General features: G+C 49.0%; 1 protein-coding gene across 4 annotated transcripts; it reads right to left on the reverse strand.

The window, feature by feature from the left end:
• Positions 1-465: 465 nt before the first annotated feature.
• TLR5 (toll like receptor 5) lies at positions 466-24585 on the reverse strand. Of its 4 annotated transcripts, none has more exons than XM_029226916.1 (3): positions 24534-24585; positions 14503-14672; positions 466-3181 (listed from the first exon to the last, which is right to left on the reverse strand). In XM_029226916.1, exon 3 carries the CDS (start codon positions 3175-3177, stop codon positions 601-603), a length of 2577 nt encoding a protein of 858 aa, XP_029082749.1. In that variant the 5' UTR covers positions 3178-3181; positions 14503-14672; positions 24534-24585; the 3' UTR covers positions 466-600. The 4 variants fall into 4 exon arrangements, with proteins under 4 accessions (XP_029082749.1, XP_029082747.1, XP_029082748.1 ...); XM_029226914.1 differs by lacking the exon at positions 24534-24585 and adding an exon at positions 24037-24192; XM_029226915.1 differs by lacking the exon at positions 24534-24585 and adding an exon at positions 20051-20084.
• Positions 24586-25002: the final 417 nt, after the last annotated feature.

Here is a 25002-nt window from a genome sequence, read left to right on the forward strand (position 1 = left end):
ACGGCCCACTAGGGTTAGACCCAAAAGGTGAGAAGAAGAGGAGCAATATGGCCCTAAGAGATCTAGTTATTCTCAACCCAGCTTCTTTGGAGCCACCTCTTATCCTTGAGACTGAGAGTGACCTACGCTGAGCAGTGGCATTGTTCCCATGGACATGGTAGGAAGCACACCTCTTTCTCTCTGTTTTCTACTTAATGTTGTTCTGCCATGTACAGAGCCCTCAGAATCACCGAGCAGCCCCTTCTGGAACTGAACACTGGAGAAAGGGTGTCGGCCATCTGTAACTTCTCCCAAGGTGCCCTTCCCATGACTAGGATATATCCCGTAGTCGATGCAACAGGAGAGAAAAGTGTTACCGGGTCTGAAAGGAAATCGATGGAGAGTGGGAACCGTTGCGGGCAGTTGCAATTTTCTAGATCTATTACTTTGCATTTGGAGATCAGTGAGACAACGTCGTGTTGCTATGAAAATCAAGAGATTTATGTGGTTCTCATCGTAGGAAAACAACAACTTCATAAAGGACCCCAAATGGTAACTTAGTGGAAATAAAAAGTGAAGAGTTGCTTGTGGCTTGAGATAAGTGGAAAAGTGCTCCTTTGACTAGGAAATGGTGGTTACACTTTGCAACTGAATGTCATTGTCTTTATTCCTTTCCTTTTCTTTATTTAGAATGAGCTGAGAGAGTTTGTTGAGAAACCAGCCAACATCCTGGAGATCCTCAGGCCACCTCAAGTACTGCTGTTTCTGGACGAATCCTCGGATGGAGCGATGTTTCATCAGCTGGTACTGGGACAGGGACCCCACCACCACCATGATGAGGGCGCCACTGAGGTCAGCTAAGCACCTGCTCTGGGCGTAACTGAAGGCTTCGAGGCACCACCCGTCTCTAAGGAAGTGTCTGCTCACGAGACAGACAACCTTTCTGCTGCTCCACAGGGCATCCTGGATGTTGGCGATGTGGTTTTCCCCAGGCAAAAAGTCTCTCTCTTCAAAGCACAGGTTAAATCTGTTTCGGTCGCTGTACTGGGCATCCAGGTGTTTGAGCAAAGCATTCTGCACCCATTCAAAGTCTTTGCTACTGAAGCACAAATAGGCATCGTATTTGTACGTGTCTGATTCTCTTCCCTTAATGGGGTCCTTGAACACCAGTCTCTGGGTTTTCTTATAACAGATGAAACAAAACCCCCGAAACTTCGTAATGATGAGGATGGCCACGAGGAACAGAGTCAAAGTGACAGTGAAGAAGGTGAAAAGGGAAAACTTTAGGGACTCTAAAACTTCCTCTTCATCACAATCTTCCGTGGAAAGAGAGTAGAGGGAAGCCCCAGCCATGGAGCTCGGGTACATGCAGTATATGTCTGCCGGAGAGCCAAATATTGTGACGTTGGTTTGATTGAGCCAACTGATAAAAGTGCTAAGTTCACACTCACAGATGAACTTGTTATGAGTTAGGTCCACGGCACTCAGCGATGCAAATAAATCAGGATCAGGAGAGAGGAGCTGGTTTCTGGATATATCCAGGACCTCTAAATTAGCAGGTAAGTCACCAGGAAAAAGAACGGTCAGCCTGTTGTCCTTGAGGCTGAGTCCCCTCAGTGCAGTCAGATGACGAAATACTCCTGGTGGAAGGAAATTCAGGTAGTTTTTATTCAAATATAGGACTCGGAGATGGGAAAGCCCTTTAAAAACATCCCAGCAGAACCCGGCTTCCCAGGCAAGCTGCAACATATTTTCTTCAAGGAAAAGCTCTTCTAAGCTGAGGTTCTCTGAAGGGCCATGGTCTTGGTTACAAAAGGAAAAGCGATTTTGATTTAAAATGAGAATCTGGAGATGGGGTACCTGGAGAAGGAAGTAGAGATTATCCAGATTTTCCAGCCTATTCTCTGATAAGGTGATGAAGTTAGCTGTAAGTGCAATGTTTGGCAAAGTAGCCAGTTTATTGCCACTCAAGAAGATATTAGGTATGCTTGGAAGAAAATCAATAGTTTTAAGAGCATTATCCCGGAGATCCAAGGTGTTTAATTTTTTCAGGAATCTGAATGTTTTGTCCTGAATGATCCCGATGTGATTCTTTTGCAGATCAATATAGGTTACCTTAGGTAGTCCATAGAAATTAGAATTATACAATTCCCCCAGAAGGTTATGTGATATATTGAGAACTTGGAGGTTGTCGAGTCCATAAAATGCTTTGTGTGCAATATTGTTTATCTTGTTGTAGGCGAGATTCAGAACCTTCAACTCCTTGAGCGTCTCGAAGAGTTGGAAGTTCAGGGAGAAGATAAACCCATGTGAAAGGTCCAGCTGTATCACTGAGCTTCCGGCCAGGCCGACAAAGGTGTGCTGGTCAGGGTCTTTGATGTTAGTGAAGCCAAACCCAGAACCCATCACGTGATGGGTAAGAACCAAAGAGAAAATCTGGCTTCCATTGATGGCATTGCTGAAGTTCCTTGTGATGTCCACTGCCCAGCCATTGCCAGAAACATCTAGGGTTTCCAGGACCATGTTTCTGAATGGGTTCAGACACTTCCCCCAGTCCATTGAGACCCTGCTGTACAGGTTGTTATCAGCAAGGCTTAAAAAGGAGAGTGTTTTTCCTTGGAGAGGTTTGAGGTCGTGCTCACAAACAATGGTTATTTGGTTGAGGGAAAGATCGATGGACTTCAAGGAATTCAATTCCCGGAATGAACGATGAAGGTAAAGACTCTGAATCTGATTTTTGGATAGGTCCAAGCGAGTCAAAGACCCCAAATTTCTGAAATAACCATCTTTTAATACAGCACTGGAAAGACCACAGTAAAACAGTCGAAGTTCGGAGAGATGGGGCAGTTCCTGAAAAGCATCTGGGTGCAAGAAGTCTATCTGACTTTTGCCCAGGTCCAAGATTCTGAGATTGGGCAGATTTTGGAAGGCTTCTTTGTCAATGGTCAAGGGGGTAAACTGAGTCCCGAGCTCCAGCAGCTGCAGCTGCTCCAGGAAGGGGAAGGATGCGGTTGTGAATGTCCTGATGTAGTTGAAGCTGAGCAGGAGACTCTTGGTGGTGTTGGGGACCTGAGGGACTTGGGTGAGGTTGCAGGAACGATATAAGGCTCTCCAACCATCGAAGAAGCAGGAAGAAATTCCAAGCGCGGGACTGGCCATGAGCACCATTCTTAAGAGAAGGTCAAGGTGGTCTCCCATGATCCTATGGAGAAGAAGGGAGAGTGAAAACACAGGAATCTAAGCTCAAGGCATTGCGCACGGGTGCTTAGGGCTTGGGGGATTCCTCTGTGATGTGGTTGTTTCTTAGACCCTTTGTTTCTCTGGATCCAAGGCTGTAGCTGTTGGCAGATACTGTCTGGTGTAGACAGAGCTTTTCTCACTCTCTATCATTTATGTTGCATTTTTCTACATAGCAAGCACAGTTCTAAGTACTTTCGAAATATTTCATTTAACCTTTATGATAACTCTGCATTCATTCCTAAGTCTGTGCCTTCATTCATTCAAGATTTGCCGATGGAAGTTGGAGAAAACAGCAGGAGGAGATACATTTTAACTTCACCTCAGCCAGGGACCCCATTCCTAGCCCAAGGCAGGCTCAGCTGAAGAGTGGAAAATAAATCCACTGATTTCCTTCCCCCTCTAACCTGTCAAGGATACTAGGTCATCTCCATTCATCCATCCTTACTGCCTACACAGTGCATCTCATAATATAAAAACTGGGTACGTCGTTTTCCACAAAGAGTCAGATTTCAACAGTTGAACAAAAATGTATTAAGCACCTCCTGCACGCCTGGCACTTGTGTGACCCCATGAGTGTACAACTGAACAAAAAACAGTCCCCTTGCCTAAGCCCAATAGGTGAATTCACTGTCTGAGTTGAGCATTTGCTTCACACACACAGCAGCAAACAGCACTGAATGAGTGTATCTGGTTATGTTCCCAGTGCTGTGCTGGGAGCTGTGAGGGGTACAGAGAAAGTGCACGAGGGCCCACCCCTCAGAGAGCTTCGCCTCTACCCATCTGCATGGCACCTCCACCTTTGTGCCTGCGAAGTATTCAACTTGCTCTATGTGTAATATCTGAAGGCCTCTGTTGCCGGGTAAGGAAAGACCTACATGGCTCAGAGGGCAGGAGAATGAGGGGGAAAGAAAAGACAGAAATAGGAAGAGGGCCCTGGTTTATAAAACCATCACTGGCACAGTTTCAATATCAGGGTAGACAGCGTGAAGCAGTCATGGTGCTAGAGAGGGCACCAACCCTGGACCACTTGCCGGCTCTGAAGACGTTTCGCTGTGTTGGGGTAATTTGTGGTGGGGTTTCCATAGCACCTTTGAGGCTGCGACACACAATTTACAGCAAATCAGAAGTAGACATTGACTTCTGAGTTGACCCAAAATATCAAAAGCAGGAATTTACACATTAAGAGTAGGGCAGCGTGGTATACTGATGTATACTGCCAGGTGGGATACAACTATTGCCATTTCATATTTGAAATTAAACAATTTCCTGTTGGTAGAAATTAAATATAACCTACTATTAAAAATAAACCAACAACCAGGCATTTAATAATCATCAGAAAAAACTCGCTGAGAATGTTTATCACGGCTCTTAATTTCTCCACCATTTCCACCCAGAGGCTCAGGGTAACAACAGCAGGGTCATCTCTGTTCTCTGAAACGTCACTCACACTTCAGCAAGTCCTGTCAGTTTCACCTTCCAAGTCTACTCGGTTCAAGCCGCCATCTCTTGATGGGGCTAGACTTGAGACTTCTTACTGGTCTCTCTTATATCTGGGCTGACTCTCCATTTTCCAAACAGCAGCCAGGGTGTTCTTTTAGAAACATAACCCAGGTGATACCACGCCTCTCTGCACAGAACCCTCCCTTCTCCTCCCACTGCTCTGGGAATAAAACCCTGCAAAGACTTCCTTCATCCAGCTCTTGCCTGTCTCTTCAGCATCCCCCTCCTCAATAACTTATTCGATTGATATCTGCTGAGCATCTATGTATCTGGCACTGTTTTAGGAAGAGGAGATACAGTGGTAAACACAATAGACCAAGCCTGCCCTTTTGCTCTCCAAAAATGCACATTTGCATCATAAACCAAAACTTGCACCCAATTTCAGAGGGTTTACTGACCTCCTGAAGGCTACCCCTTTCAACCTCATGATGAGAACCCTTAGTCTACATATAACAACCACCACGTTTTATGTTCTAGAACGGGGCTTGGGAAACTTTTTCTGTAAAGGGCCAGATGGTAAATATTTTAGGCTTTGCAGTCCAAATACTGTACTTTGCCAACCTCTGTTCTAGAAGAAGAGAGACTAGAGACTCTGATTTCACAAATGAGGATTTTAAGTGACTGCAAGATAAATGTGTTCTGATATTGAACTCATATTTTCAGGAAAGAACTAGCTTGGCCCCCAAGCTGCTGACAGTTTTGCAGCTGTTGTTTTATCCAAACATCAGAATGAATTCTCATCTTATGTAACCTGACAGGAAAATCCCTGCAGAGACATGGAAGTGAGAGCACCAGCTCAGAATAACAGAGTTAAGACGTCTAGTTTCAATTCTGTCTTTTTACAGACCACTCAGGGCTGGCCTCCAAATGCCTACACTGTACTGCGTGGCTTGACCCTGAATTTGTAGTAATATCAGGTGAAAGAAAGCCCCAAACAATACATATTCAAGATACTGAATTTTCAAGTCCATAATAGGGAAGCTAAAATTAGGGCTTCCCTGGTGGTGCAGTGGTTGAGAGTCTGCCTGCCGATGCAGGGGACACGGGTTCGTGCCCCGGTCCAGGAAGATCCCACATGCCGCGGAGCGCCTGGGCCCATGAGCCATGGCCGCTGAGCCTGCGCGTCCGCAACGGGAGAGGCCACAGCAGTGAGAGGCCCGTGTACCGCAAAATAAAAAATAAAATAAAAATAAAATTAAATCGTAAGGTAGATAAGGCCAGCTGAACAAACAGATTTTAAAGAAAATTATTTGGGCTTATGTCATATTACAAAGATATCGTGCAGACCTATTTTCTTATGAAATACAGCAAGGTGTGAAACAGCTACATCTTCATCTCTGAAGCAGACTTCTTTGGGTCAGGTGCCAGGACAGGCGAGCAGAGGGGCCAGGTGAGCTGAGCTGACAGGAGTGTGGAGGGGTCATTCATGAAGACAGAAGCTGGGAGGAGGGACCACCCACGCAGGGGTGTCCTGGAATGAGAGCCAGGAGCTAAAACGCGTTGAAATAAATATGAATGAGCACTGATATAGGGCAAATCTAATTCAAAGATGAGAACCAGGCGATGAAGTTGTTTCAGACCCGACCAGACCTCAGAAAGATGAGTGAGCCAGAGTGAAGTGTAGGCAGTGAGACAGACCAGGTGGGCAGCAGCTATGGACTTTGGGAACCCAAGAGAGATGAAATGACCTAAAACCCCAAACCCCTGAATGCAGGTCGCTGACCGCAGCTTCTGACCCTGCGGAGGAGGGCGCCATCTAGTGGTGGCTGGAGTGAGTTCTCTGAGGCAGCAGGTAGAGGAACCCGACAGCGCGCTCCTAAACCATTACTGAAAAGATGGTGAGTAGCGACAGGTACCTACACTGTTAGTTCTGCCATCAGGCGACATAGGCATTCCTTCCTAAAAATCACTCAGCTACTTAGAATCACACAGGGCTTCTGGGAAAAAAGAAGACGGCGTATAGCACTCAAAACCTTCTTCAGCGGCACCAGAAAACCTCATAAAAATGGTAGCACCATCTTATACGTGTTAGGTGGTTAAGAAATACATACACACTACAATAAATATTCCTTTACCTTGTAAAAGACCTGAGGGTTGCTGCCTCGGGAGCTACTGTGAGGTGCTGGACGGAGGGGGTTATTTGGTATCAGGGGAAGTTGTACACCAGTTGGGGATTGGTGTTGGCTCAAATCACAGGTGGAGCAAGGAGGTCACTGGCAGATTTTTGAGGTCTTTTCCTTCCTCATATGTAGGTCGGTTCAGCTGGGTACAGTTTTCTTCATTTAAACTTAAGATATGGCACAGAAGCATATGCAAATTTCATGTTCACTAATATGTTAATGTTGTTCCCTAATATATCAATATTGTTCCTTAATATGTCAATCGTGTTGGAACAGATTCATTATTTCAGAACAAGCATTATAGCAGAACTGACTGAACTCTCATTCAAGGCTAACAGTTCCAATTAAGAGTAGAAAAAAAGGAGGTTCTATATATGAGTCTACCCTCTGTGCCTGTGTGATAGAGTTTGGAGAACCCATGGGACTGGCTTGGGAATCATCTCTGGGGACCAGTGCGGACTCAGGTCCCAAAGGTCTCAGAGACTTGAGTGGTTAGTGTCACCTCCAGCAGCTTCAGCTGGTTCCTGTTACAACAAGAGACTGAACGGGAGGAGGAAGTTCTCAATCCTGGCGACACATTAACCACTGGGGAGCCTCGAGCCCGCTGAAGCCCAGGCTTCCAATAGACCAGTTAAATGAGACTCCTAGGGGTGGGCCTCAGGGGTCTGTACTCTTAACAAGTATGCAAATTTTGTACACACCCACATTTTAGAATCACTGGTATAAACCAATGGTTCTCTAACTTGGCCACACATTGGAATCACTGGGGGACTTTAAAAACAATACAGGTACCTGGGTCCCATCTGAGAGGTGAGGTTGTTCTGGGGTCTGAGGCCGCAGAAGTGAGAGGCCCACGTACCGCAAAATAAATTTAAAAAACTGCTGACTCCACAAATCAGACATAGAACTACCACAGGACCCTGCAATTCCACTTCTGGGCATATATATACCCCAAAGAATTGAAAGCAGGAACTCAAACAGCTATTTGCACACCACGTTCATAGCAGCATTATTCACAATAGCCAACAGGTAAAAACGATCCCAATGCCCACTGACAGATGACGAATGAGATAAAATGTGGTACACATACGATGGAATACTATAAAGTCTTAAAAAGGAAGGAAATCCTGGCACATGCTTCATCATACGTGAACCTTAAAGACGTTATGCTAAGTGAAATGAGTCAGTCACAAAAGCACATGTACTGTGTGATTCCAGAGATGAGGTCCTTAGAGTGGCCACATTCGGAGAGACAGAAAGTGGAATAGAGGTTGCCACGGGCTGGAGGAGGGAGGAGGGAGAGCTACGGTCCTGTAGGTTCAGAATTTCTATTTGGGATGATGAGAACTTACTGGAGATGGCTGATCGTGAGGGTAACACAGCAATGTGAATGTCCTTAATGCTCACTAAACTTAAAATGGTTAAAATGGTGAATTTTATGCCCTGTATATTTTACCACAATCAGAAAATAAAATTAAAGAGAAAAAACCAACACCGCTGTTACCTGAACCTAACTCCTGGAAATTCAGTTCGGTAGGTCAGGTGGAGCCGGGGAAGTGCATTTTATGGCCCAGGTAGTTTTTTTTTTTTTTTTTTTTGCGGTACGAGGGCCTCTCACTGTTGTAGCCTCTCCCGTTGCGGAGCACAGGCTCGGGATGCGCAGGCTCAGTGGCCATGGCTCACGGGTCCAGCCTCTCCGCGGCATGTGGGATCTTCCCGGACCGGGGCACGAACCCGTGTCCCCTGCATCGGTAGGCGGACTCTCAACCACTGCGCCACCAGGGAAGCCCTGGCCCAGCTACTTTGAAGCGAGTGGTCCTCAGGCCATGCTTTGAGAGACGCCGGTCTAAAGGATTCCCTCCAACTCAGAAGCCCCGTGATTCTCTTAGAGGAAGAGGGCTGGTAGGAAATTCAGAGGGCTGTGGAGAACTGGGTTTTGATTATTGAGGCTAACTTGTGTCGAGGGCTCTGAGGGGTAACAGGAAGAGCACAATCAATGCGGGCCTCAATACTCCTGCCAAGCGCTGTTAATTAAGATAATGAGACCAGAGGGAGAAGGGTCGGCAGCCTCTCCTTTGAGTGGAATTCATTTAGCTTTAATCCCAGCCGTCAGTAGAGTGGGTTCCCTTTCTTGACTTAGTAGTTGCCTGCTCAGCAGAGCCGCGGGCCTCACGTTGGGTGAGTTACGGGCCGTGGTGTCTCCACGGGCAATGCGGAAGCCTGCACGCAGGGGCACCTCTGCTCCCTGGGCAACACAGTTAGCCTGCAAATCCCGCTGGCTGGGGCCAGGGCTTGCTCCTGGGCTAAGTTAAATGCTTGATCCTTAACAAATAATACTCATAATGGGCTCTTTGACAGGATCCGGGATTCTGAGCTTGGCCGCAAGGCTGGAGAGAGAATGTTTCTCCTGGCAGGTGGTGGCTCACATCTGGCAGGCGGTCGGAGTGCTGGGCATGGAGGACCGCTGTCTGAGCAAAACAGTTCATTCATTTCCAAATGGAGAGGGTTTCTCCAAGGTTCACATAGTAATAAAAATCCTGGACTGACACCTTATTTTTGATAAAGGAGACAAGAATACACAATGGAGAAAAGACAGCCTCTTCAATAAGTGGTGCTGGGAAAACCAGACAGCTACATGTAAAAGAATGAAATTAGAACACTCCCTAACACCATATACAAAAATAAACTCAAAATGGATTAAAGAGCGAACCGTAAGGCCAGACACTATAAAACTCTTAGAGGAAAACATAGGCAGATACACAGCAAGATCCTTTTTGACCCACCTCCTAGAGAAATGGAAATAAAAACAAAAATAAACAAATGGGACCTAATCAAACTTAAAAAACTTTTGCACAGCAAAGGAAACCATAAACAAGACTAAAAGATAACCCTCAGAATGGGAGAAAATATTTGCAAATGAAGCAACTGACAAAGGATTAATCTCCAAAATTTACAAGCAGCTCACGCAGCTCAATATCAAAAAACTATCAACCCAATCCAAAAATGGGCAGAAGACCTAAGTAGACATTTCTCCAAAGAAGATATGCAGACTGCCAGCAGACACATGAAAGAATGCTCAACATCACTAATCATTAGAGAAATGCAAATCAAAACTACAACGAGGTATCACCTCACACCAGTCAGAACAGCCATCATCAAAAAATCTACAAACAATAAATGCTGGAGAGGATGTGAAGAAAAGGGAACCCTCTTGCACTGTTGGTGGGAATGTAAATTGATACAGCCACTATGGAGAACAGTATGGAGGTTCCTTAAAATCTAAAAATAGAACTACCGTATGACCCAGCAATCCCACTACTGGGCATATACCCTGAGAAAACCATAATTCAAAAAGAGTCATGTACCAAAATGTTCACTGTAGCACTATTTACAATAGCCAAGACATGGAAGCAACCTAAGTGTCCATCGACAGAGAATGGATAAAGAAGATGTGGCACATATATACAACGGAATATTAGCCATAAAAAGGAACGAAACTGAGTTATTTGTAGTGAGGTGGGTGGACCTAGAGACTGTCATACAAAGGGAAGTAAGTCAAAAAGAGAAAAATAAATACTGTATGCTAACACATATATATGGAATCTAAAAAAAGAAAAGTGGTTCTGATGAACCTAGGGGCAGGACAGGAATAAAGATGCAGACGTAGAGAATGGACTTGAGGACAAGGGGAGGGGGAAGGGTAAGCTGGGATGAAGTGAGAGAGTAGCATTGACATATATACACTACCAAACGTAAAATAGATAGCTAGTGGGAAGCAGCCACATAGCACAGGGAGATCAGCTCGGTGCTTTGTGACCACCTAGAGGGGTGGGATAGGGAGGGTGGGAGGGAGACACAAGAGGGAGGAGATATGGGGATATATGTATATGCATAGCTGATTCACTTTGTTATAAAGCAGAAACTAACACACCATTGTAAAGCAATTATACTCCAATAAAGATGGTAAAAAAAAAAAAATCCTGGACTGAGTCCACATGTGAATACGTTCAAGGTCAGCCTCGGAAAAAGACTCAAGGCCAGTGGACACGGTGACCCTCCCAGGGCAAACATGTTCTCCAGATGCAGAATACAGCATCCCATAGGGACAAGCCAGCAAACGAGCACTCTTGAAGGCTGCAATGTCGCCGGGGCCATGGTCCTTCCAGCCCAGCGTTCCGCCTCTGACAACAGTTCCAATAAAACCCATGGGTGACTGCAGTGCCTCGAACCTAAGCGTTTGCTCCCCAGATACAAGTCCAGCTTCCTCCCCAAACCACCATGACTTTGAGGCTCTTCTGGGCGTCCTCTTTTTCATTCAACACCACCTCTTTTCGTGGTGACCACCTGCTGTACTGAGAATTTGTGCTTGTCCTAGAGTAACTCTTCCCAGGCCGAGCCTCCCACTCTGTACTGGTCACTGCTGGACGCTGGGGAGTCCCTGCCTGCAAGGGTCTCAAGGTTTCTAGAAAGACTCTAGAGCAGGGATGCCCCAAGTGATGTCCCCAGACAAGCAGGATCAGCACCACTTGGGGCCCCACCCCAGTCCCCCTGAAAGAGAAGCTCTGGCGCTGGGGCCTGGCAGGCTGTTTTCTCAAGTGCTCTGGGTGATTCTGATGCACACTCGCATCTGAGAACCACTGGGTTCAATTCTGGAGGGAGGAAAGAAATATATCCTGATAACTACAATACCGCAGAGTGGGCATCTTCGCCTACATGCTCGTCCCCACAGAGCTCTGAGCTTCCTCCCTTCCCTCATCCTCCCAGTCTTTGGGAGGTATCATTGTTTCCCCATTTATACACATGAGAAAACTAAGGCCCAGGGCAGTTAAGTAACTTACTTAAGACCACACAGCTCTGTCCACCCTCTAAGCCTAGCGTCTCTGGTGTGGCTGCACAAGTGGGTCAGTACAGGGGTACGGCTGGAGCCCACCTCTTGGTCGTCATCTGCTGATCTGTGGTCACTTCCCCTGGGTCACAAAGGGTATGAGCCCTGGCTCCCAGGGGAAGGTGAGCCTCTCAGCCCCTCGCCCCTTTCAGCTCCGCGGGAAGGCCCACCCTACCCCGGGATGGTCCCTTCGAAATGCTGAGTTCTCTCCCACTCTCTCAGCACGACCTTCCTCCTTCCGGGTCTCTTGGGCCCTTCCTTCCACTACACTGACTCTCTGATGGCCTCGTAACTCCCCTTGAACCTTCCGTGACCTTTAAATGCATCCGCTTCTTTACACCTCCCATGGTTCTAGACTCCACAGACCTTCTCTTCAAACCCTCTTTCAACACCTCCAGCTCGGATGCCTCCCTGCTCTGCTATCCCATCTGTCTATACCAGCCACCTGCCCTCTGCGTGCCTACACCTGGTGGCTTTAGCTCTGTCAGGAAAAACCACCTTGGTGCCTACGCTAATATGCAGAATCCAGTCGTGCTGTCACCCTCTCTCCTACCCCTAAGGAGTGATTCCAAACCTTCACCGGCTTTCCCTCACCCATCCCGCCTGGCCTTGGCCCTCTCAGAAGATGTTGACCTTGCTTCCTACTTCTAGGAGAGAAGGAAGGTCTGGTTCTTTACGTGACACATGCCGCAGCCATCCAGTGACTCTCTGTGTCTGCCAGCAAGGCCCACAGGAGGGCTTATGGCCTGTCCTGGGGGCAGTGCCCTGCGGAGCCACTGGGAGGTGAGCTCTGGGGTAAAGAGTGTGTGGTGAGACTGAGGCAGCTCAGGCTGGTCCGACCAGAGAGGGCGGCTTCTTCGTGCACACCTGGGTGCAAAAGCGCTCCATGGCCAGACGTGGCAGTCCGTTCATGCCAAAAAAAAAAAAAAGAAAGCGTGCTCTCCACCCACCCTTCTCCTCAGACCCATCACACGCCCGAGGGGAGACAGTCATCAGCGGCTTCCCTGAGCATCGCAGATTCACACAGCAGGGCAAAGCCTGACCTGACGACGGCTCTCCAACGAGGAAGCAGACAATTAGCGCACTGCGTCTCCCTGCACTGGTGCGACCTCAGGAGAACGGTTTACTGATTTGCTGGTGCCCGGGGGTCTCGTTAGGGTTTGTTTGTATCTCTCCGTGTGCATGATGCTTCGATACAAAGCTTGTCTAGTAAGTCTAGCCCAGCGAGAAACTTCCCTTTCCTGTTTCGGGGTGGAAGGGGATACAACAAGAAACTCAGTCAAATGCCTTGCTGAGTTCCCAGGGCTGCTGGAAGCTGGTGGCCCTGTCAGGATGGAAATAAGCTGAGTCTGATATGACTTGCTGTTCCAGAACCTATGCTGACCTGCCGGGGTTCCCGCCACCTTTCCTCAGAGCTGCAGACCCTGGGCCAGATCTCTTCTAGGAATTGGTCCACAGCTGCCGTCAAGCTCCCTGGTTTGTAGTTATTTTGTAAATACCTGTTGAATGAATGAAATTGCCACATCCTGCCTCTGGGTCCTCCTCCCTCTTCATGGCCCGCAGGGCCAGCTGCCAGGGTGCTGAGGGCTCATCTGCGCTCTGTATCCCTCGGACGGGCTGCTCTTGAGCGGGGGGCGGGGAAAGCCTGGAGCTCTTCAGAGCAGCCGCAGCTCGCCCGCTCTCTCCCCTCCTACCTGGGGGTGCTTATCTGTGCTTATGATCCCATCAGCTTCTGAGAGGGAGCTTGCCCCTTCTTGCTTCTTCCTCATCTGGACATACCTTGAAATATCCTCTTGGGCCTCTGTAGCATTTCCTCCACATTCAGAGCATTTGGGGCCATAGCCTTTCTGATCAAACACTGCACCATATTCATCTTTGGTTGTGGACCCTTATCTCCATCTTCGGTACATATGAAACTCTAACAACGTGGGTGAAGTCAGACCAGCTTCCTTAATCCCCCACTGGAAGAAGCCTCAGGTACATCAATGCAGATGGTGGTTAATTCTGTGAAGCTCATCTCAGGACACCACCACCAGCATCGATTCCCCTCACTTCCAACTGTCTGTGCCGTTCTGCCCCACAGCCCCTGCCTCCTGTCTGGGCTGCTGCAGTGCCCACCCCTCCAGCTGACCGCCCACAGCCAGCCTGACTCCGACACCTGCATCTCTCGCTCAGCTAAATGAGGGGGTTGTAGAGCATGGCTCTGACCAGAAACCTTCACTAGCTCCCCCCGCCCGCAATGGCCCAACTCTTCAGGGCATAAAACTCCACTGTGGACTATAATCTATTCCTGGAATGGCTGATTAGAGAGGTCCCTTAGCGCCTGAACCCTCCCATTGGACAGAGGGGAAACTCCATCCAATCTACCTTCTGGCTTATCTAGTCTTGCCTGGGCTCCAGGGATAACTCACCTTCTCCCAGAGTGAGACTGGATCCCAATTTCTCTGCTTATGCTGATCCTGGGCTGGAATGCTTGTTCCCATCTCGTCTGCTTACCCAACTCCAATTCATCCCTCACAGGCTACCCCAGAAGCCAACTCTTTCGTGACACGGTTCTCATATTCCTACAGGCACTTTATCTCCCTCCCTTGTTCTATGTACATTTTCATGGTGGCATTTTCATCACATCTTGTCTCCTCCAGATTGTCCATCTCCTGAGGGCAAGGACCCAGTTTTGCTCGTGCGGTACCCCTGAGGCACACAGCACAACTGAAGTGCCCGGTGATATGTTCCCCATTAACATTTTGAAGGAGAGTGATTTTCATCAGGAGTACTTACCTCCAGTCCTAACAGAAGGGGCTTCTAGTATGTTCTTATTCTAGAAGCACTGGGTCCCTGATTGTTTAAAGGCTTCCGTTTCTGAGACAATGGGGACCTCCTCGCAGCGATGATGGGAGGATGGTCGTCAGTGTTTTCCTGGTGAATCGAGAGAAAGGGCTTTTGTTTTCCTAAGGGAGAACAGGAAAGCTAATTAGGAGGGAGAAACAGAAAATATTACATAGATGTTTTTCTATGCCACACAGTGATTTTCTCTGTAGGGGTATTTAAAACTTTAGGTGTGTCTCTGATTAAGTGGAATTTTAATTGAAAAAGATCAAGGATTTACCCTTTTGTAAATCGAGGCATATGGAACATCAGAGCTGAAGAGACCTGGAGAAATCTCATGCCCAGCCTCTGGGCCAGTTAGTCACGGGGGCTTTCTTCCTTGTCCCTCCAGGGAGGGAACTCCATAATCCACTCCATCTTTATTGTCACAGTGGTGGTGAGGAAGCACCTCCCTTGGAACCAGATGTCCCTTTCATGACGTTTCTGTGGTCATTTAGTTACTGGGGACCCACACACAGGATGAAGACAATCCACTGTCTTCTCCACAAGGAGCAGAGAGCTTGTGGGTTTCTAGGGAAAAAGCTAGGTTTGCCATCAGAGTTTGCCATTTCTAAGCAGTATGATTAAGTAAACTATGGTTGAGCTAGGAGACACTGGATAATTATTGGGTCTCAGATTTAGGATGAGATGAGCCCTGAAAGTTAAGAATGACATATAGTGGGGGCTTCCCTGGTGGCGCAGTGGTTGAGAGTCCGCCTGCCGATGCGGGGGACGCGGGTTCATGCCCAGGTCCGGGAAGATCCCACATGCCGCGGAGCGGCTGGGCCCGTGAGCTGTGGCCGCTGAGCCTGCGCGTCCGGAGCCTGCGCTCCGCGACGGGAGAGGCCACAACAGTGAGAGGCCCACGTACCGCAAAAAAAAAAAAAAAAAAAAAAGAATGACATATAGTGCTTTTCACCATTTTATTGAACTGTGGCTCAGAGGGTAAGTATGTGCCTGTCACATATCCATCACGTTGTGGAGGTAGGATTTGAATCCAGCCGTGAACTTAGTTTTCATTTTGATCTTCAAAAGAAAAAAAAAATCAAAATTGTGGACACTGCAGAATAGATACAGAGCCTCCAAGGATGATTTGCATATGAATCACCCAGAGATCTTGCTGAAATGCAGATTCTGACTCAGCGGGTCTGGGAAAGACCAGAGATTCTGCATTTCTAACAAGCCTCCAGGTAATACTGATGCTGCTGGCTCAGTGATCATGATTTGTGAGGTAGGGACTTAAGGGAGCTGTTATGGGCCTCACTGCTCACTACTCAGGTTGCCTCATCTCCCAGGAATAAAGTATGACCAGGATGTTGCATGATCACTTTTGAGAAGGGGGCCATACATTCGCCCCCAATTCTTCTTAGTCCTGAAGACTGAAGCATTGGATGGTGCTCGAGGAGGGTTATTTGAGGCTTCTGAAGCAGGGGAGCTGGGCAGGTCACATCGTTTTACTTGGAGCTAAGGAAAAAGAGAGGCTTGGGTACCACTTCTCAGGCTCCAGGACAGGCGCCTCTCCTGGAGACCAGCAGGGGGCGCACAAAGGGCGAAGACCAAGGCAAGAGCCCTCCGAGGGCCTCCGGAAAGTCTGGGCTGAGGGGTGTGGAAGCCACCAGGGGCTCTGGACTGAGCCCCGCTGAGAAGTTCCTATTGCTTGCTTACGTTTAGAGAGCACGCAAGTGCTCCTGGCAGGCTGGCACAGGGAGAGGAGATCACGACCAAATTTCAAAACAGGACTGTGATGTCTTTTCTTCCTTGGCATGCACCTTAGAAGGAATTACCCACCCCCTCCCCCAATCCCTTTGAGGCTCTGAATCTGTTGGGCAGTGTACACAATTTTGATTTTTAGGAAAGGTCAAAATGACAACTAAGTTTGTAGCTGGATTCAAATCATAGCCCCACAATTTAATAGATGTGTGACCTTGAGGAAGTGCTTAACCTCTCTGAGCGCCAGCTTAATCACCTATACGATCGCAACAATAATAGTTTCTACTACCCTGGGGAAGCATCCACAGAGGCTTTTGAGGACCCTCCAGTTACCGAATGAAGAGCCCAGTTATTGATGTGTAATCCTCTAATATTTCTTGCTTGCTTAAGTAGACAGACATCATTTATCCAACTGCACCTCACCAGAAATGTATTCCTTTTGGAAACCACTGAAGGGGAACACTGAGAGAAGGAAACGGAATTATTTCTCAGTACGCTGGGGAGATTTGGTGTTTCTTTTTTCTGCACTCATGGGAAATTATGTAAAAGTTTCCCCTATTGTCTTTAATATCTTCAGGTGGCAGTCCCCCCAAACCAAAACAAAAACAGCACCATCAAACAGAGGCGTGACAGTCTGAAGGAAAGATGTTGAAAACCCAAATGGTTCAGGTACAAAAATGGCTTCTCTTCTGTCTGCTCATTACAAACTCTTTAGCACACAGTTTTAAAGCATCTGATTGAAAGAAATAATTCCATCCGAACGGTTATTAAAAACTAACGACTAGCGTGACGCATCTAAAAATCCTTGGGAAAAGATAGCTCACCAAGGAACTAAACATCTCCGTCTTCTGCTTCAGGCAGCACCAATATCCTCAATTAGAAAATTAACATCTGAGACTCTGACAGCCCCCCCGAATGCAACTCAGCTAAACCCCGCGTGTTCAGGGGTAAAGTAAATTGCCAGGAAAGATGGGCAGCTGCGAGGTCAGAAGCCCGAGCAGACGGAGAGCTGGGAAGTCTGATATTGCATCCCCTGAAAGTAATGACACAAAACAATCCGCTAAGAGTGGCAAAAATCATTTGGATTGTGATGTAAATTGGAAGCAGCTGGGGGGAGGCATGGGCAAGAGAAACCTTATTAAACTATGATCCGTTAGACACGGAAAACGGACATGTGAAGAGAGATTACAAAACACTTGAGAACTGTCCTGGGAGGGATCTGCAGTCTGTGCTGGGTTAACAAGAGCATCAAGAGAAACCTCCCAACTGAGCTTAAGGTAGATAGCTAGTGGGAAGCAGCCGCATAGCACAGGGACATTAGCTCGGTGCTTTACGACCGCCTGGAGGGGTGGGATAGGGAGGGTGGGAGGGAGGAAGATGCAAGAGGGAAGAGATATGGGAGCATATGTATATATACATATAACTGATTCACTTTGTTATAAAGCAGAAACTAACACACCATTGTAAAGCAACTATACCCCAATAAAGATGTTAAAAAAAAAAAAAGAAACCTCCCTAGGCTGGTAAAATCAAGTCCGCTCGCGGCAGAGGGAGACACCCCCTGGTGAGAGGTGAGGGAAGGGAGAGGGAGGGAGTCAGGCCAGGAGGAGGGGGTCCTGCATCTCCAGGCCTGCCTGGTGCAGAGGAGGAAAGATGATTTCACTGGCAGTGCCCCAGGGACTGTAAGCAGGGCAGACAGGGCTGGGAAACACGCCCCTGCTGGAAACACACATTCCTGCTACATGCCCAGCGTCCAGGGCCCCCAGGGACGTGTGTGGAATGTGGAATTTGCCCTGGGCAGGCTGCCCGGGGTGGCTGTGCTCCATTCTGAATGGGGAAGGGGTCAGCAAGAAACTTGGCTCCTTGGCGCTGTGGGTGGTCCCTTCCAAGATGCATGAGATATGGCAAAAGCTCTGGGCTGGGAGAGGGGAAACCTGGGTTCTAGCCCTCCTTCGGCCATCACCTGGGCATCCTTGACAAGTTTAACTTCCCTTGTCCTGTTTCTGTACGTGTATGATGGCAGGTTTGAACTGGAAGCATTTTCACAGCCTATAAACCCTAAAGTTATCTAATGAAACTTGCTGAGTATCGTGACAGCAATCACAGACCAGGACACAATCACAACCCGTCCCCCACTTTCATCAGATTTGCAAATCTGTTATAGATATTCTTGAAAATATCTATGGAAAATAATGGTATTGATGTACCAATAAAATGGATAAATATAATGTATCCACATATATCCTAGCCTCGAATAGCAACTTTTTCCCGCCTAGGAATTTACTCTCAGAGGGAACTGCTTCTTCGGCTAGATAATCTTTTGAGAGTAGAAAACTTTTCCCCCTCTTTGTATTTCCACCTTCCGCTGCCCACCTCCACCCTCTAGAAGCCTCCTGAAGTCTCCCCAGGCCAGGTATGTAACAGGACTGATTCCAGTTTGCAGGCTTTCATTTCCCAAAAGGGACTTATGTCCAGGACACAGAGGCTCTCCCAGGAGGTCGCGAGAGGAGTGAAGTTGGTGGCAAAAACAGTGAGGTTTGGAAGAAACAGGAAAGGAAGAGAGGTCTGGGGGTCCCAGGAGGACAGGACTTCGGCAAGTCCCCAGAGTTTGGCCGTGTGGTCTAGAAGCAGCAGACACTGCCAGGGAGGCAGGGTCAGGAGCGCGCTCAGTGGTAACCTGAGTGGACCAGACTGGTGCGGGATCACCCTCAGCCCTGCCCTGAGGTCTCGGCACTGCATAAGATCCAGAAATTATGACACCGCCCTGGGGTAGTTTCTATTCTTGCCAGCCTGGTGAGACAAAGGGTGCAAATGGATATTAAGTTGATCTCTAGAAAATAAAAGGAGAGGCAGTATTTCTTACACACCTCAGCGTCTTATTGATTCATACTTGCAATCCTTTTGTGTGTTGAGAAAGAAAGTAAAGTTAGCCTTGGGGCTTTCTAGAACCAGTTAAGTCTCGGACCATGATGAGGCGGAACCTCAGAACACAGAAACTCAGGGCTGAAAGTGGTTTTCAATCTTGCCTTCATTAGAGCCAAGTTCAAATGCTGGCTCAGTTGTCCTGTCTACAAAATGGAGTGGTTATGAGGATTAAATGAGATGATACATGTAGCTCGTATTTCTGGGTCCCTTGCAGTGTCTTGCACGTGGTAGATTATTTGTTGACTATTAAATTATTTATTGACTAGTAAATCATTTATTTTTTTTGTTTTGTTTTTGTTTTTTTGCAGTACGCGGGCCTCTCACTGTTGTGGCCTCTCCCCTTGCGGGGCACAGGCTCCGGACGCGCAGGCTCAGCGGCCATGGCTCACGGGCCCAGCTGCTCCACGGCATGTGGGGTCCTCCCGGACCGGGGCACGAACCCGTGTCCCCTGCATTGGCAGGTGGACTCTCAACCACTGTGCCACCAGGGAAGCCCGTAAATCATTTATTGATTATTAAAGCTAGTCTAACCTACAATGAATAGACAGAAAGATAGATTAGTAACTGGTTTGGTGACCTTGGATAAGTCATGCTGTCAGCTGCGCAAGGACTAAGAATCCTGCAGTAGTGTTGGGGCCATAAACATTCATCTAGAGCAAAGCGTGAGCTGCTCATCTTGAATTAGTATGGCGGTTTAAGCACATGGACCCTGAAGCCAGACACATCCAGTTGGAACCCTGGCTCTCCATTCACTGCTGTGTCATTGGGTGGGCTCCCTGGGCCTCATTTTTGTCATTGGAAAAATGAGAATAATAACAACACCCACCTCACAGGGACTCAGAACAGTGTCTGGCTCAGCGTAAATGCTGTTTTTGCGTTTGCTGTTATTGCTGGTGTCATGCATTTGTGCACAGTCAAGGAGAAAACATCCGGCCCCCACCGTTATGAAGCAAAGTCATGTCTGGGGCACTTGAGACGAGTTTACCGCATGCCAGGGAGGTGAGAACCAGCTGTTTCCAGGTTGCAATATCCTCTTGTTGGGTGCCACAATACCATGACTTTGGAGATTACCCCAAACGAGAGTTCTCTGGGACAACTGAGGGGAAGGGAGGGGAGGAAGGTTCAACGAAATACAATCAATGTGAAGAGGGGAATTTATCCATTTTCCTTACCATAAATGGGCTCCTTCCCTCCTGCATTCAACTGTGGTTGTATCTCTTACAAAACAAACAAAACTATCTTCTCTTGCCATGACCACTCCTCCTGCCCTGCTGAGAGAAAATCTATCCTTTTGTGGTCAAATTCCTCAGACTCGAGGTCTGAAGACTCCACCCAATGATCCTACTGCCCAATAACCTAGCATCTTCTGACCCCATGAGACCTGGCTTTCTTGTGCGAGCACCCCTCTCAAAGTTGGCCTCCTCATCTATTCTTGCCTGAATCTCTCTGTTCTTCTTTTTGGCACACACAGCTTTGGCCACCCATCTCTTCTTGAACTATCTCCTCCCTTGGCTTCCTTGATTTTCTTCTCTCTTTCTGCCATTCTCTTTTCCACCAGTTCCTCTCTCCCACACCCTGCCCCTAGAATGTAGGTTTTCCCCCTAGACCTTGTTCTCAGCTTAGCTTCTTCTGGCAGTGATCACATTTGCTTTCACATGCTGGGCAATCCCCACTACACTCCCACCATCTCCCCCTAACCCTGACCTGAACTGTATTCAAAGTGCTGATTAAAGGACATCCCCACTTGGGTGTCCTGCAATAACTTCAGATGCAATAATGCCCCAAAGTGACTTAACAATATTTTGGTCTTTGAAAATCCTCCAGAAAACAGAAATATTTTTGCACGGCGCTCAGAAGGATGTGAATGGACCTCTCCCTGGGCCAGGGACCCAACTCTCGTGTGAATCAATTTCCCCCTGCCTCACAGGTTATGAGCCAACCTTCTCCTTTACTCTATATTACTCATCACCAAATCTTACTTGTTTTCCTTTCAGATGACCCTCGTGTTATCTTTTCTTTTACATTTTCATCACCCAGGTTCAGACTTCCATCCAATGTACGTTTATTGGGCACTCTCTCCCAGGAAGGCTGTAAGCTGATAGGGCTCCATCAAGGATAAACCCAGTCCCAGAGATCAGGGCGCTAATAGTCAGGACTGGGGTGGGGTGGGGTGCAGCCACAAGAGGGAGTGACGCTGTGAGAGGGTGTGCTGGCAGGGTAGCAGGGCACAAAGGAGGACGTGCAAACCCAGCCCGAGGGACCTCTACTCCCAGGGGATATAGACACTGATCACTGAGTCCTGTGCATGGGGAAGCGTAAGCTTGGGACAGCAGTGGGCGTTCCCGGCAGAGGCTGTCAAACAACACCGTCAAGGGAGAGGGGGAGCCCAGGCATGGGAGTCCGCTGTGGGTTCAAGGTGGGAGCTGGCGGGAGGTGAGGCTGGAGAAGTTACCCTGGGGCTGGATCAAGAAGGACCTCGAAGTCTGTTCTGAGGCCCCTGCTAAGTGCTTTGAGTACTGCCACCACATTAAACGCGAATTCCTCCACCAAACTTATCCAATCTTTAAATTCCCAATAATAGTGCTTAACCCACAAGTAGGTGAGGTGCTTCACAGTGCCCAAATCTGGCTGAATTTCAGTCAAGAATCATTTACCAAATGCTGCCTGCTATGTGCCAGACACCAACGCTGGCTCAGCGGACCGCGAGGTGAGTGAGACACAGCCCCGCCTCTGTAGGCGGGGCAAAGACCCCTCAACCCAACTGGGCAGTACAGGGTGCACGCGCTTCAGTAGAGGTGCAGGCAAGGTGCAGGCAAGGAGCAGCGGAGGGCAAAGGAGGAACGCCCCCAACTCTGCCTGAAGGCTCGGGGAGGGGCCAGCCACGGAAGTCTTCCCTGGAGAAGGTGCTATTTGAGGTGCTTTCTAAAAAACAGAGGATTCCCGGGACTTCCCTGGTGGCCCAGTGGTTAAGACTCCGCGCTTCTAATGCAGAGGACACGGGTTTGATCCCTGGTCGGGGAGCTAAGATCCCACATGCCACATGGCCAAAAAAACCCCAAAAAACAAGAACAAAAAAAAAAACAAACTCAGAGGATTCCCCAACAGAGAGAATTCTGGGCACAGGAGAGCAAGTGTAGGGAGAGAGAGGCATGCAGAAGAGGCCTAGTCAGAGCGCCATGGGCAGTCACTGTGGTATCATGGGCCAGGGGTGGACTGACAGTGGCAGGAGGCGGGGCTGGGAAGGAAGGCAGGGAATTTGGACTGCATGGGGGAGGGGCAGCGAGCGCCTTTGCTTCGTCTGAGCCTCATATTATCCTTGGGCTTTCTGCCCTCTGCCTTGCCTGGTGCCTGACTGTTGTTTCTATAACAAATGCAGCTGAAGACCAAGTAGCTCCCGAAGCCCTCGCTGCCTTTTCCAGCCCACATGGGCCGTCTTCTTTGAACCAGCAGAAGACGCCACCTAATTTCACTTACTTGCTCTCTAATTGTTACGCAGGTGCTGGTTTTCTCTCCTCCCCTGAACCTGGAAGCTTCTGAAGGGCAGGAACAATGCCTCAAACCTGAGTTGGTCCCATAAAGCTGAGCACACTGTGGGTCGTGGCCCCCAAACGGGGGAGGGCGCTGCAAAACCAGTGCTGGGAATTCCTGAAGCTTGAGACCTGACTGAAGATTTGAATCTGCTTTCTGTATTCTTCTCCACGAAACAAAAAGGGAAGCAAACACATGTGGATTCAGGAACTGTACATTCCAGTGTTGTCTTGCTCTCTGAGTCTATGAGCATGAATAGACAACAGGCCTATTTTGATTTCAACACTCAGCAACGCCAAACTTCCAGATCCAGAGAAATCAACAAAGGAGGCTCTGGGACACAACTTCCTCAGAAGTCTTGCCTCCCCAGAAAGAAACCCAAAAAGCTGGCAGGGATGGCTCCACATTCAGACAACAGAATCTAAAGGCCTCTTGCTCTGCTCAGAGCTATAATACCCAAGGGGATGATCCTGAGAAGTCATTTAGGATGGAAGTACCGGTCGGGTTGATATGCATGGTGTGGGCATAGGGATTGTTAAAATACGCTGGGCAGTTAGCTTTGGCCTGGGCCCCTCCTCTGGGAGCCCCCTGGAATGTCTCCACAATCCGGCAACTCAGAGCCCCACAGACCTTCTTCCAGGGCCCTGTCCCAGGGTTCCCTTTCAGACTGGCTGTGCCCGGCACAACAGGAAGTTGCTGGCCACTGTCTTCTGTCCACAAGAACAAGGCTGAAGTGAGTCAGAGGGTCCAGGAGATTTGGACAGATTTGTCAGTGCTCAGCCTGGCTGAGTAAATGCAGGGAAAAGTGATCGAACAACAGACATTTGGCAGAGGCCTGGCTGCTGCCCAGGGCAGCTCTCCAGCATCAGTGTGTAATCACGATCGCCCTCTTCCAGGCACCCAGCAAGAGGACACATCCCAGATGCACCTGACAGCCAAACAGGGCATGGTATTGATTGGGTCACTGCTCCATAAGACTGCCTATCTGAAGGACACTGGGGTTAGTTGCTTGTTTGTGGGTCCCAGTGCTGGATAGGTGTTCCAGACACTAAGTGACTACCTAGCTAATCCACTGCAAGGGAAAGCCTCCGCCACCAGTTCCCACCCAACATGGCCTCAGCAGACTTCCTGGGATAGCACCCCTCACCCCCAAGATAATCAACCAACCCCCTTCCTTACCCCCTAAAAAATGTTCCAACTGTGGTTTTCCAGGAGCATTGCCACTATGCTCTTATTTTCATAGGCAGATTTTTTGTTTTAAACATAAAAGTCAACAATATTTACCTTGGAGTCTCTACCTGGTGTTATGAGGGCGGAGAGACGGAGGTTCAAGGCCTTTTGTTGAGCGGCTCAGTAACTGTCTGGGATTTCCTTGGCTCTGCTGAGGGTGGCTGTCTCCCTTTTCCAGGGAAGATAGTGAAGCCACCTGCCCCTTCCCAGGGTGGAAACGAAAGTGAAGATGAGAAAGTCTGATAGCGCTGTTCCACGGTGGAGATGCAAGTGACTTATTCACAGCCAAGGTTTCCCGAGCCCCGCCGGCAAGGTATCTACGTGCTCCCCCTCTGCCCCCGCCCCCCGGGGCCCCGAGGAGCGAAGAGCGCGGTCCTGGGAATGGGTCCAGGGAATGGGCGCTCGGGGCGCCGGAGGAGAGCTGGAAACAGCCCAGGACTCCCCTGGAGGGGAACAGGCGCCCGATGGCCACCAGTGGCCCGGTCCCCGCCCCCCCCGGGGACTCCGGGTCCCCGCCCCGCCCCTCCACTCCTGCGCGGCAGAGCGCTCACCTCCGGGGAAGTCTCCCGGAGCCGCGCGCCCCTTCCCGTTCCTCCCAGTCGCAGAAGCGGCGCCCCAGGCAGGCCTCCAGAAGACACCGCCGGCCCCGCCCCTGGACAGGCCCCGCCCTCGTCCCAGCCCCGCCCCGCAGGCCAGGTAACCTCTGCGTTCTCTCCGGCAAGTGGGACCTCCTACTCCAGCCCTGAGGCTCCTCGGATGCACCCCGGAGACCCTGCGGCTGCGGGGACCGTCGCAAGTGTCCGTTTGACGAGGAATAACATAAGGGACCCATGGATTTGGGAGTCGGGAGGGAGGGACGCGGGTGCTGGGTGCGTGGGGCGCCCTGGATCCCAGGGGGAGGGGCCGCCTATAAGGGCTGCGGGCGTCCGGGTCCGGGACAGGGGGACAGAGCTGCAACCTTTGTAGACTCCCGAAATGTCCCTCGAGATCATCCAGGCCAGCATTCCGTTCCCTTCCTCT

Source organism: Monodon monoceros, unplaced genomic scaffold, assembly GCF_005190385.1.
Source record: "Monodon monoceros isolate NGI ecotype Baffin Bay Population unplaced genomic scaffold, NGI_Narwhal_1 Super_Scaffold_18, whole genome shotgun sequence".
NCBI classification, from domain to species: Eukaryota; Metazoa; Chordata; class Mammalia; order Artiodactyla; family Monodontidae; genus Monodon; species Monodon monoceros.

Coding starts and splice junctions, on each gene's coding strand:
- TLR5 (XM_029226916.1), bottom strand. CDS start 3,177: ATGGGAGACCACCTTGACCTTCTCTTAAGAATGGTGCTCATGGCCAGT.